The following is a 14257-nucleotide window of genomic DNA, read 5'->3' on the forward strand; positions in this document are numbered from 1 at the left end:
GCTTTGCGGTCGCTTAAGGTACTTTTCCTCAGTGCGACTATTGCGATGATCGTTCAACGATTATTTTGCTCGGAGCGTCTACGATTTGTTGATTTTTCACTAGACGCGTGTTTTTATTCACAGTCACATGGTTCTAGAGGAAAGTTGTGTTAAACAGAATGAGTTTTATGAGTAGACGTAAAAGATTATTACTTAAATTCCTTTTGATGGAGAAGATGGAAGACGACGAAATACTTCTCCATACGTATGGGATGAAAAAAGCCAAAAACCACCGTCTGTTTGAGCTCAAAAATGAAGAGGGACTGTACCAAAAATTGATCACTACCCATCTGCGTGAAGACAACAAAAAGTTCTCCAAATATTTCCGTCTTTCTGTTGAACAGTTTGACTTCGTGTTAGGATTAATTAAAGACGATATCTACAAAGAATCATACAACAGAAATCTATACCCTGTAACACCCGATGAAAAACTTGCTATTACATTGAGGTAAATACTACTGTTATTTACACTCTGAAATTTAGATGTCTTACATTTTGAAACCTTACAAATATTCAATAAAAAAAACAAGGATAGCAAAAAGCAATGTAGGCTATATCAAACAAATTTATTGAAAGATAAAGTTCCTAAAATACAAATTGTAGAAGACAAAAAATTCTACATACATTAATTTATGTAAAAGCTTCATCTCCAAGTTGATGGCAAAAGTTTTCGGGAGGTTGAGAGAAGGGAGTAAGCTCTGTTAGTGTAGAACTCTGATGCGAAGAATCTGCATCAGAAAATCGGGATAATAATTGAGGCGAAACAGTAGCTAAGTGTCGCTGCAAAAATGTTGACTATTGGGAAGATTGAAGGAACCATATTTTATTGATTTCCACATTTCAGTTTGCAATCCTGTTATAACGTTTAACGTTTCGACCTTAGCTCGTTGCTGTAAAACAGGTGTTAATTTTTTTACTGATTTGGCCAAACTTTTGAAAAAAAGGTCAACATCATCCTCAGTTTCTTCTACAAGCAAAGCTCTCATAATTTCATCTCTCTCAGCTTCCCTTTTTTCTAAACTGTCAGCAATTTTTTCTCTGTTGTTTGGTCTTTTTCCTGTGCGTGTTGTGGGGTATTGCGGCAAGGTATTACAAGGAGACGGAATCGGCAATGTTGTTGGCGTCGTTTTTGAGGTTTGCGTCGGCAAGTTTTGCATTGGAGTTGAGGTTTGCGTCAGCGAAATTTGCTCATCACCAGGCAAAGGTGAATCTACTTCCTCTTCTTGTGACGGATTGAGATTGGAGAAGCTTCTGAAAGGAAATGATAGGCTAAAAATGTCATCTATATTATTTTTATGATTGATTTAGAGTGAAAAATGATTACAAACCCACGATGTTCTTCAGCTGTTCTTAGAAATGATACTTTTTCCTCCAGAGCCCATTTTTTCCTTTTTTTTAGTCGGAGTAGCTGCTGAGCTTTTTTTTTCTATCGTACGTGTCTTTTATGTTCCTCCAGCGTTTTTTGCATTGATCAACTGTAAACAAAGTAATAAGTGATAATAAATTAATAAGTGATAATAAACTGCTTGTTCTTATTTCCAGGTATTTGGCAACTGGTGAATCCTTCTATTCGCTGCAGTTTCAGTTTCGATTAAGTGTTAGCGCAATTAGTAAAATCATAAAACACACGTTAGCAGCACTCAAGAAGACTCTAGTGCCATTGATGTTACCACCACAGATTCAAGAGGACTTAGAAAAAAAGGCAAAAGAATTTGGGTCAAAATGGGATTTCCCCAACTTTTCAGGAGCCATTGATGGCAAACATATTCGCATTGTGTGTCCAAGAAATTCCTCCTCTCTTTTTCACAACTACAAAGGGTTTTTCTCAATAGTGCTTCTGGCTGTTGTCGACGCAAATTGTAAATTCATTTATATCGACGTGGGATCCTATGGAAAAGAAGGTGATCCAGGAATTTTCGAACGGTCTGCTCTGGGGGAGAATGTTCTACAATAGAGCACTGCTTCCACCCCCAAACAAGCTACCCAATTCTGATCTTGTGTTACGTCACGTGTTCGTCGGTGATGATGCTTTCCACTTGCATCCAAACATGTTGAAACCATACTCGCTAGAATGTGCGATCAGCGAGAACTCGAAAGCTATATTTAATTACAGATTGTGCCGTGCTCGCCGAACTTCAGAAAACGCGTTTGGCTTACTAGCACAAGTTTTTCGCATTTTCTATATCCCAATAAATTTACTCCCCCAAACAGTGGACGATGTTGTAACAGTTTCTTGCTGCTTGCACAACATACTGACGGATGCCTATATTGCAAACACTGGAGCCTCATACCATGAACCAGATCATACGCAAGACCCACCCAGAGACAATTTGATACGTTTGGCAAGAGCTCGTGGGTACGCTAATTTTGAAGGATTTGAAGTAAGAGACTCATTTGCTGCATATTTCAGCACCGACGGGAGGGTAGGCTGGCAAGATCGCCAAGTTAATAGAACCAACTGAAATTAATTAACTATTATTTTCTTAAATTATAACGTTAAATTATAGATATATAATAAAAGCCAGAATAAATCAAAGTGCTCTCATAGCTTATTAAACATCCAGCAAAATGACATTGTCACATATCGATATAGACATTATCAATTGATAAGAGCATTGAAACCTTCTCCTTGGTAATGTAATGACCAATCGCCTAACCAACTGTATTTCAACTAGTGTGGTAATATATTTTTTGCCTAGGCCTACTTTGTACACGAATTACACAATTTTGCATAATATAGTTATTGAATATATTAAAATTTTGTTCATTTTGTGGTGCACTATTGTAAAAAAAATGCATTAAAATTATATAAGTAATTATTAAAAGAAAATAGAAGTATTTAAATAACTTACTTGATTTTCCAACTTTATTGGCAATCTCAGCCCATATATTGTCCTTGACCCTTTGATCCTTGTAGGACGCATGTGACAGCTGCCACAGTGAGGGATGATTCGCCACTTCCTCGAGAAGAATTTCATCTTCCGCGTCAGAAAACGAAGGAGCCATGATGCACGTCTTTCGCAGAACAAATAACGTCAACGACTGACGATTATATTCACCCTTTTCCTGAACGACTATTCAAGACACTATATAACGTCTTTGTTCAAGACGTACGATCGTCGTTAACGACTCTAGCGGCAGTCGCTCGAAGGAAAACAGCTCCATATGAAATACAAAGAAATAGTGCTCAACGATCGTTGTCACGATCATCGCAATAGTCGCACCGAAGAAAACGTACCTTTAGGCATAGGAGAGCTAAAATTGACGAGTGAATAGTATTCTGAAAATCGAAAATGCACAATACATCTACACTGTCAAAAACAATATGTTTCGCAAGTTAAATTTTAAATTTCTTATGGTATCTGCTATATTTATTACAAGGTCAGCACTAGGTTGTAGGTCTATTTATTACAGTACCAAGCACATGAATTACTTTGAAGAAGGGGAAAGCGAACTATAGCTATTTCGGTTCGGCGATGTCTATTTATCATATTGTTGGTCGATATAGCTTTGACAGCATTCATTGATAAATCATAACCCGTTAGTTCAACCAAGACACTGAAGTATGTTCCTTAAAACAAACACATGTTAATAATTGAATTGTTGCAAGCAAGATACAAGAAAATATTCTTGTTATCCTCATCATTTTTATTTAACTTTAAAAATTAACGTGTCCTTACATTTTAGTTTCAAGAATTCATGTTCATATTGTAAAAATGAACGGCGTCTACTTCTATTAGTATAATGACGTGTGTGTTTGGAATGCTCTGCGTGTGTAGCATAGGAATAATTCAGACATTTTTCTTTATTATTTTTGTCGTAATGTTAGTTTAGTCCACTGCTGTGGAGTAACAGCATGTCTGATTGTCAAATTCTAGTTGGGAAAAGTTACCTGGAAGAAGTTTTTTCTTAGGTTTTCCTTCAACTAATTTAAGCAGAATTACTGGGTAATTTTCAACGTTTGATCTCGGACTCATTTCGCCATCATAAATTCACATGCCATTATCTTCATTGCCATAGCCTGGATTAAGTTCACTATGCAACGTACTGTACACGTACAAAAGCGCCACCGTTCGTATATCAGTGCCAACCATTTGGCATTTGACAGAGTAGAGTGTTTTAATATATATATATATATATATAGAGTAGAATTATGTAATTTAATACAATTATCACAAAAGCTCTAAAATAAATAATTATATAATAAATTTAATGCCAGTTATTTTGTGCATATTAGAATATTTTGTTAAAATGTCTTCAACTTTCTTTCTCGAGTGTTGGTTGTCCTGCTGATCCACCGAAATTCAATATGGCGCTGCCTATTGAAATTTGTAAGAGTCTGTAAAGTTTTAAGAATATAATAATACTGTTACCGTACGTCTGTTTCATGTTGTGTTGGAGTACTTGTTTTTCGTTGAACGTTATTTCGTATGAGCAATTGTTACGACACAGGACTCTGAGATGACGTTAATAGACTATTTATCGTCGTTATCCGATAACCCTTATTTTGGTGCTGGATTTGGGTTATTCGGCATTGGAGCTGGAGCAGCTATCCTAAGAAAGGGTCTGCAGGGTTCACTTATATTTTTTAGGCGGCACTACATGATCACATTAGAAGTGCCATGTCGTGATAAAAGCTATCAATGGCTACTCCAATGGATTACAGAGAAGGGAGCTCGCCAAACACAACATCTTAGTGTTGAAACAAGTTTTGAACAAAAAGACACCGGTCGAATAAAAACTAAATATGACTTTATTCCTAGCGTGGGAACACACTTCTTCAGGTAAATATTGCATGATAATTCTGTACAAGAGCGCTACCATAGGAAGGCAAATTTTTAGTGAAAAATTTTTGAATTGAGTGCGCACCGCAATTCGTATAAACGTATTTAAGGTCCAGGGGAATTCGGAATCGAAGTACCGTGGAATGAATTCATACGTTAGCAATGTTGCAACGTACGATTGGAGGGAATGCGTTTTAAGAGTTATTCATTTGCAAACACGGTGCTCAGAATGCCACTTGAGATTGTGTGATTGTTTAGGCAATAAGATTGAAGAGGAAGTAGTGGATTTTCGGTTCCAAATTTGCGTTGCTCCTCAATTTTTGTTTTTTTGTTTTTTTGTTGGTACATATAACTCGACTCGAAAACAATTAGGTGAATAAATCATGCCTACCTTTGGTAGCGTAAATTGTACGGAAATACGTATTGCATATATGAAATGTTGAAATAAGAAACACTTGTATCACTGAATGAGGTTAATATCACTGTTCTACTAGTATTTCGTTCAATATGGCTTTCCATTGTCCTTTCATACACCCTGAGGCTCCAAAAAATAAAATCTGTTTTGAATTTTTTGCACTTAAGACAGTTTTATTGTAACTGACTTTCTGAATGACTTACTATTTAATATTAGCGCGATGTAACCTGCCTTGTCGACTTCAGTAGTGTTTTCATTCTGTATTTGCAGGTATGGGGGAACTTGGATCCGTGTGGAGCGCACAAGGGAGAAGCAAACCTTGGACCTGCACATGGGAGTGCCATGGGAGACTGTCACCCTCACGGCGTTTGGGAGAAACAAGGAAATGTACTTCAATATACTAGAGGAAGGTGCGTGTGCGCCATGTTTGTTGTATTAAGAATTTGTGTTGCCTAATGCCAGATAGTTGACAGTGAAATCATTCGTTTTCCTTGAGCTTCTATTTTTGATTTCTTTAGTTTAATCTATGAAGGATCTTAATTTTTTGCGTACTTAGATGGTTACCACAGCCTGCTTGAAGAAGAAGAATTCGGAAATGCCCTTAGCTTTGGACGTGTGTCACAATTTGAGGGAAGTTTTATTCAGGTGTAAATCTTTTCCATTTTTATTTGTGCTACGACCTTAACACTTCTTGAAACAGCACTTTGGTGAGCTCTGTATCCTCACTTGTGGACTGCAGTCTGAAACCTTGAATCAGAATCATACCCTAGAAATGTTCTCATCCTTTGTTCAGAGATTTATTCATTAGTCCCTATGAAATATTGAATTGAATTTCGTAAGGACTGCAGTCTATAAAATATATTGCACTTACCCTGGAGCTAGGCTTTTTCACAGCCCATACCTGTTGACTAAAGTTCACTGCATATCCAGGTTTCAAGCAAGCAACCCCACACGTCCCTAGATCGGCCCCCTCGGGTGTACAGAGTGTGGAGAATGTCATGAAATGATGACAGAATGGAGATTGGCGATCCGACGGAATGATGTTGATGCCTAATATGAGGAATGGGAGAACTCCGAGAAAAAACCCCAACTACGATCTTATCTGTCATAAAGTGTCACTATGGATTTTTGATCAGGCCACACCAAGACTTGAACCTGGACTGCCTGCATGACAGACCAAAGGTCTGGGCACTCAGTCACTGCAGGGCTCTTTTACTCAACCACTTTGCATTTGACCTATTGAATGTACACAACTTTCTAAATTGTCACTGTAGATTTGTATATTTTTTGTGTATATGCAGAAACGTAGTTCTTTTACTAATGGGGGAACTGTTAATGAGCTCATATCGAAAACTTCCTCTGAGACTACGCACAGTTATATTTTTACATCAGATTCATTCATTCATAGTTCTCGGCCCAAGGGCAGGTCCTTCATTGCAAACTCAGCATTCTCCAATCTTCCCTTTTTTTTTGCCTTCCTCTTAGTCTCCTTATACAATCCATAATATATCTTAATGTTGTCGATCATGTGATATCTTCTGTCCTGAACTTTCTTCCCGTTCACTGTTCTTTCCAGTGCATTCTTCAGCTGTAGGCAGTTTCTCCTTAGTCAGTGAATTAGCCAATTTCTTTTCTCTTCGTGATCAGTTTCAACATTATTCTTTAGTCACTCTCTCTAGCATGGCTTCATTTCTTATTGTCTCTATCCATTTCGCATGTTCCATTTTTTTATAGCTGTATGTCAGGTTGTTGCTTATTCTTAATTTCTGTCCAGCTAGGCAGATGGCACTAAAGAAACATGAAGGCAAAACCATCATGTACACAGCAATGGGATCAGAATGGCGTCCATTTGGTCACCCTCGAAATCGACGACCCATCTCTTCAGTGGTCCTCGACACCGGTGTTGCAGAGAGGATATTGAATGATGTTAAGGAGTTCATAGCAAACCCAGGCTGGTACAGGGACAGAGGTAAATTTATGTAGTTTAAAGTAGTAATATTGAAGGTTAATCCCACTGTACTTTGCATATTTTGTGCCATGCTTTTGTAATTATTTTTTAGTGTAGCTCTGTATTGATCATACCTCAACTCTGGGTACTGGTACTGGTTATTAAGGAACTTTTTACTCTACTATATTCTTTTTGCCATTTATTTTAAATAGATTCGGTTAATAACAATTACCAATTTTACAATTGAAGTGAATATTTTGACTTAGAAATGTCACAGTTGTTTTGAAACTGGAAAAATGAAGAATATTAACTCATCTGTAACATCCATGACAAAGGGATCCCATATCGCCGAGGGTACTTGCTGCATGGCCCTCCAGGTTGTGGCAAGTCATCCTTTATCACAGCACTGGCTGGCGAACTGGAGTTTGGCATTTGCGTGCTCAATCTGAGTGAGAGAGGTCTGTCGGACGACAGACTCAACCATCTGCTGAGTGTGGCACCTCAGCAGAGCATCATTCTCTTGGAGGACGTGGATGCAGCCTTCATCAGCAGAGAAGACAATGCTCAGAGTAAGTTGTGTCTTTTTATGTAATACTTTTTAATAATCAAGCCATTTTAAATGTAATTTTTGTTGGTATGAGTATGAAGTGTTGGTATGAGTGAAGAACACTACACACTTAATATTGGAATAGTATCCAGGTATCAAAGCAAACAACAAAAAATATCATTAAACTTGAATAGTTAAGTAAAATTGTTGATTTCTTATTATTCACTGTTAATATTACGGTGTTTGCTACTAGTAGCAGTAGATTTATGCTTTATTTAATTGTCAGTTATGGTTTTATGTCAATTTTCTGTATGAAATGGAGGACGTTATCATTACAATGTCTCTGCTTTACTATGTCAATATTTATTTGTAAAGAGAGTTAATAATTGGACCCCTCTAATGATAATTTCTGTTTCCATGAGCTTGAAGAACACTGCATATTTAGGAGTAATTAGAATAGTATCCAGATACCAATGAAAACAACAAAAAATATCGTTAAACTTTTAATAGTTCAATATAATAGTTGATTTCCTATTGTTTATTGTTAATATTACGGTTTTTGCTACTAGTAACAGTAGATTTATGCTTTATTTGTTAGTTATGGTTTTATATTTAGTATTTTTAAGCTTCTTTTAATTTGCTAGTACCTGCCATTACTTACTTACTTACTTACTTACTTATTGGTTTTTAAGTATCCCGGAGGTTAATTGCCACCCTCACATAAGCCCGCCATTGGTCCCTATCCTGAGCAAGATTAATCCATTCTCTATCATCATATTCCATCTCCCTCAAATCCATTTTAATATTATCTTCCCATCTACGTCTCGGCCTCCCTAATGGTCTTTTTCCCTCCGGCCTCCAACTAACACTCTATATGCATTTCTGGATTCGCCCATACGTGCTACATGCCCTGCCCATCTCAAACGTCTGGAGTTAATGTTCCTAATTATGTCAGGTGAAGACATTACCTGCCATTGGTAAAAAATAATCATTTTTGCTTCGAAACTTTCTCGGGCTTCTAGCCATGTAAAAAGTTGGTGATACACCGACGTTTCGAGGATGTTCATCTTCCTCGTCTTCAGGGTAAACTAGTGCTGCTTATTTATAGTGTCAGGGGGAGGAGCCTGGCCATTGCATCTGAAAGCATTAATCAGAATCAAGACTCAGCGCTCCCTGGACACCAGTGATCTCAACACGCATAGAGCAGCCCGTCTTCAACAGAGGGCACTGGAGAACACGTCCACCAGACCTTCCGAGATGCCTGTGATCACTCAGCCCCATACAGTACAAGAGAACATGCTGGCCATGTCCACATCACGGTTCGCAACGCCTGGAACACGATAAGCCAATCAGCGCCTAGCTCCTTAGCTGGCACTATAAATAAGCAACACGATACCTCTTAGTCACCAGTTTACCCTGAAGACAAGGAAGATGAACATCCTCGAAATGTTGGTGTATCACCACCTTTTTACCTGGCTAGAAGCCTAAGAAAGTTTCGAATCATCACGTCTCCAGGAAAGCTTCAGTAGTCATTTTAATAATTTTTATACTGATTTATTGCTATAATAATACATTATTAGTTGTGTTCAAATTTTGTATTATTTTAGTTAATTTTCTGTATGAAGTGAAGGAAGTTATGTCATTACGAGTTTCTACTTCACTGTGTCAATATTTATTTTTAAAGTGTTGGTCAAGGAAGAGAAATTTGAAACTTGAACGAATTTCTGTCTTGGACAGAAAGTAATTGTTTTTCCTCTTTAAAGCTTGTCCCACAGAATTGAATAAGTGAAGAATAGATGGAACAAATATAAACACGGAAATCTGTTAAAGAAACTGAATTTTAAAATACTTGACTGTTGATTTCCATTGCAGCAATATTCGTCCTCATTCTTTTTTCTTAATTACAATTTGTTATTAAAATATATGTAGGTATAATAAAACTTGTTCAAAGCGGAATTGCAAGGGACTGAATCTATTTTCCAAATTGAAAAAGTTTGTGCATTATACAACATTTTATTAAGTACATACTGCTCTGTAGTGTTCTTTGACCCTGTTGACGGTCTATAGGACTTTAATTTAATTTGTATTATTTTTGTATTTATGTGTGCTGTCTCGTAGGATGGAAGAGAAAGCCCTTATGGCCTTAATCCTGTTAGATTAAATAAATAAATAAATACACATAAAAGAGCTCTGATTGAGGTTCTGGCTGATATGTATATCTATTATCAGGCAGTACATCTCACTTGACAATATGTGTCAGAGGAAGAACAATTATTTGTATACATCTGAAGTCTGACTAGTGTAATATGTTACTAGTCAGCGATGTATGCAATGGAAAGGGAAAGAAACTGGCTGTCCTACCCCACTATCACCTGGCTTAGTTGCCTCATGAGTGATGCCTTATTGGCGTCACGTATGAGGTTACAACCTGTCGTCAGACAGTTGACTAAACAACTGTATAAAACTACTTGCCTGTTTATGAGTGAATCTTGGAGACACTTGCTGATTTGCATAGGTGATTCACATATTATGTTGTTGTTGCTGTAATTATTATTATTATTATATATATTTACACACTTAAATATAAGTCAGGAAGTAGGTGAAGTCCTTCTTGACCTATCATGATACTCGCTTCTACATCAGCATTTCGTTTTGAATTTTTTTCAGCAAAGGCTGCATATGAAGGCTTAAACAGAGTCACTTTCAGTGGCCTTTTGAACTGTTTAGATGGTGTCGCTTCTACAGAGGCTAGAATTCTGTTTATGACAACCAATTACATAGACAGGTGAGCATTTCAAGTGAATCAAAGTAAAACTAAGCAGAAGTACCAACATTGCATTAGTTGAAGATTCGTTGTTTGAACAGTGAGTATCATTTTCAGTGAGATTCATTTCAAAAGAAAGTGCCATAATTTTTATTCACCAATTTTAAATGTTGTAACAGACTCTTTAATGTTATCCTCTCTGCTTCTCAAGTGCAGATATTTTGGAAGGTTCATGTGTTAATTTGAGGTTGATATAAAATGCAGTTGAGTAGCAGATTTCTTCACTGATGGAGTGATGAATTTACATTTGTCTTCACAGATCATGCTACCATTTTTAACACCAATTATATGACAAGAGAGAAATGCCTCTTTTTTCTGGAAACTCTAGTTCCCTTGTGGTATCCCAATAAATCATCATCTCATCTTATCTTTGTGTAGCGTAGACCATCTTTCTATGGCTTGATAATGACTCTGTCAGTAAATTCGTCTACAGAACTGGCTTCATGTGGGTGAACGACGAACAGTCAAGTACCCAGCATTAATTAAAAAAGAAAAGAAAAAAAATGTCATGACAATTGTACATTTTGAAGCCAGTTTCATTAATGCAAATTAATAGTATAAGTGGATATTACCACGATAAATTGTATTTTCAGATAAATACGAACGATTTCAAAGAATGCTTAATATTTTTTTAATTTCAGTTTGAGTAAATTTTTTTTTATTTTGTTTAGTTTTTCAAGACATAGCCAGGAACTTTGGTTTTGTGAACCTCACAAGTGCAATATTGATCTTTGCTTTCGTCTGCTACAGAGCATGTGAACCAAAACTAAAACTCTGATACTCTCTGACATGGACATGAATATCGTTCTCGGGCAGGGCTGAAGGGAGGCACCATCCATTTGTAATATTGCGATTGTTGATTTTTAAGTTACAAAAATTGCCGGTTGCTTTTTAATTTAAAGTGAACGTTCGTTCAGTGTGATACTGTTAGAGTAAAATTGATCATCTCAGTATACAACTATGCACATTTTTTTTTTTTTCAGTTTCATGGCTTTGTTTTTATCTTTTTTGGCAACATAATTGAAACTATAGTTATTTAACTGAACATTGTAGTGTTGATCAGGTATGTTCATTACCATTTATTCATTTACCCCTCTCAAATATTTAAAATAGCAAAACAAGTTTCAGCTAATAAATGCTATTTCTTTAAATAATTAATGCTATGAAATGCTATTTTTTTTTACTTTTTTTTGCTATAAATACAAAGAATTAATGCTATAATTTCACAACCCTAACTGTAAGTAGTGATTTTACGTTTGTATGTCTTAAGTAAAAAAAAGGTAAAGTATCCCTGTAACATGCAATGAAGGCACTTGAGGGGCATGGAGGTAGAGCCCAATGCTTGCCATGATCTCGGCACTAGAATGAGGTGGTACCACGCTCTGACCCCCTTTTACTCCCGGGAAAGACCCGGTACTCAATTTTTTTTATAGGAGGCTGAGTGAACCTCGGGGCCGTTCTGAAAGTTTGGCAACGAGAAAAAATCCTGTCATCACCTGGGATCGAACCCCGGACCTTCCAGTCCGTAGCCAGCTGCTCTACCAACTGAGCTTCCCGGCCGCCTTAAGTATGGTATTTATTTCATTGAATGTACTATGCTGTAATTCTGTTTTGTGATTTATTTTTAAAAGACTAGATCCAGCCCTCATCCGACCAGGTCGAGTTGATGTGAAGGAGTACATTGGCTACTGTAGTCGTGAACAGTTGGAGCTGATGTTCCTTCGTTTCTACCGTGGTGATGAATCAGCTTCTCTTGCATCATCATTCGCAGACTCTGTGCTTAAGTTCGACAGACCTATTAGTCCTGCACAAGTTCAGGGCTACTTTATGTTCCATAAGGAAAATGAAGATGATGTTCTCAAGAATGTCGACAAAATATGGACATTATCTTAAAATGTTAATCTGTATTATAGTCGCCTTTGTTACTTTTTTTATAGCTCTGTACTAGTAAACTTAAGTCCGTAAACTATACAACGGTAAACATATTTTGTTTTCCTGTATTTAATATATCTAATTTTATGTAATTGTGAACATTCGGACAAATAAAATATTTAATAACCCTAAATGTTGTTATATTCTATTTATGTATAATTCTTCCTATTCAGTAAGTTTTGATGATTCTTCTAAAGTATGGAGCATGTTAAAAACAGTGTTTTTATAATTCCTCTGTTATTCATTATTTATTTAGAGTTGCTTTGAATGCTAAGTCTTATTGGGCTTTGAAATTACATTATTTCAATTATACGATTCTTTTTCTTTTAAATTAAGGATATTGCCTTTAACTAGCATTAAGGTACAAATGGTCCATTATCACCCCATAAACTCGAAACCAACCCAGAAGACTGTAATGTAATATCAGCCTTGCATTGTTACTGGATTTAATTTCCTGAAATTCCTCAGGAGACAGCACGTGTTCCCTGAGATAATGATGCCTGGTCTGGCTTAGACCTGGCAGTCCAGCAAAATGTGAGGTGATGACTAAGCCTCCATCCAACATTTCCTACAAATTGGGTCATCACTAAGGCCCAATATATGTCGGTACTTATTTAGATGGCAGTGTTTGATGAAAAGTTTGGTTACCCATTTTAAAATTCTCCTTTCCAAGGCCAGGCGTTGAGCCAGGTTTTGGTTCTCCAATAAGGAATGTAGCTTGTCTCATGACTGGTGCAGAACTCCAGGATCCTAGAGCCTGTTTGATTATACACTTAGGCCGGGTGAACACAGAATCAGATGCGATGCGACGTTTTGCTTTATAACGCCTTGCGACGGCTTAACACGGTGTGCTCGCGACAACTGATTTGCTGGCTGCGTGGGTTTGGAATACCGGCCTAGGCTAGAAAATGGCGTCAGTGAAAGAGGACTGTCTATATGAGAAATTCTGTCGTGTTTGGTTATTATTTCCCAAGGACGCCTACGCATCAAAATCTTTACGATTGAAAGTGTCTTAAAATTAAATACTACGAGTGTAATGCACAAACGTCATTTTGTATGTTTATGATTACTTCTTCGCCTAAGAGCTGAATTTTAAAATTCTAGGTACATTTTTCTCAAAGTATTACAACACTTGTTCTGAAATTTTTCCACAGTGAAAACTCAGTCCATTGGGAACAAAATAAGACATTACGAAAGTAGCACGAATAATATTGATATTATTAGATGAAAGACGTTAAATCGTTTTATTAACAGTAGATTTTAATGTATGCAAATGTTTCATGTGATGACTAGAATCTTATCGTTGCGTGGTTTCATTAACATGTCTCATTGCTGAAGTTTTTAAGTTTTAATATTTCCAGTGATATTTGTCTCTAACTTGCATATTCTGTATATTTTAAACTTTGAATTTTACTAATACTGTTTCGTTCATACTCTGAAACTGTAAAAAATCTACATAGAGATATTTGTAACCACAACCTCTCTGATGCTTTGTAAAGTTATGCCCTAAGTTTTATAATGAAACCCGTTAGTAATTCTTAAAGTACATTAAGTATTTGAGATATTAGGATGATACAAAGAGAAGAGGTGTTTGATATGAGGTAGACGCTCACTTACCAGAAAATATTCGTTTAGCATGTTCTGGTTTTTATTATAATATTGCTCACGTGTCTGCAGTTCCGAATGAATAATCAAATAGTGTTGTAATTTACCACTAGAACACATTATTTTATTGTAGTGTTCTGAACTGAACATGGAAATAAAATGA

At 36.5% G+C, this 14257-nt stretch overlaps 1 protein-coding gene and 1 long non-coding RNA gene across 2 annotated transcripts; one reads left to right on the plus strand and one right to left on the minus strand.

Annotated features, from left to right (window-relative positions):
- Positions 1 to 574: 574 nt before the first annotated feature.
- On the minus strand, positions 575 to 3112 carry LOC138702736 (uncharacterized). Its single transcript, XR_011332888.1, has 3 exons — positions 2892 to 3112; positions 1368 to 1514; positions 575 to 1290 (listed from the first exon to the last, which is right to left on the minus strand). It is a non-coding gene; the product is annotated as an uncharacterized lncRNA (long non-coding RNA).
- A 1213-nt stretch (positions 3113 to 4325) lies between these two features.
- On the plus strand, positions 4326 to 12622 carry Bcs1 (Bcs1 chaperone). The gene is made up of 6 exons (XM_069831553.1): positions 4326 to 4823; positions 5509 to 5648; positions 7013 to 7207; positions 7522 to 7755; positions 10401 to 10518; positions 12189 to 12622. The coding sequence occupies exons 1-6, from the start codon at positions 4501 to 4503 to the stop codon at positions 12448 to 12450; spliced, it is 1272 nt and encodes a 423-aa protein (XP_069687654.1). The 5' UTR covers positions 4326 to 4500; the 3' UTR covers positions 12451 to 12622.
- The last annotated feature ends 1635 nt before the right edge of the window (positions 12623 to 14257 follow it).

This window comes from Periplaneta americana, chromosome 7, assembly GCF_040183065.1.
Source record: "Periplaneta americana isolate PAMFEO1 chromosome 7, P.americana_PAMFEO1_priV1, whole genome shotgun sequence".
NCBI lineage: Eukaryota > Metazoa > Arthropoda > Insecta > Blattodea > Blattidae > Periplaneta > Periplaneta americana.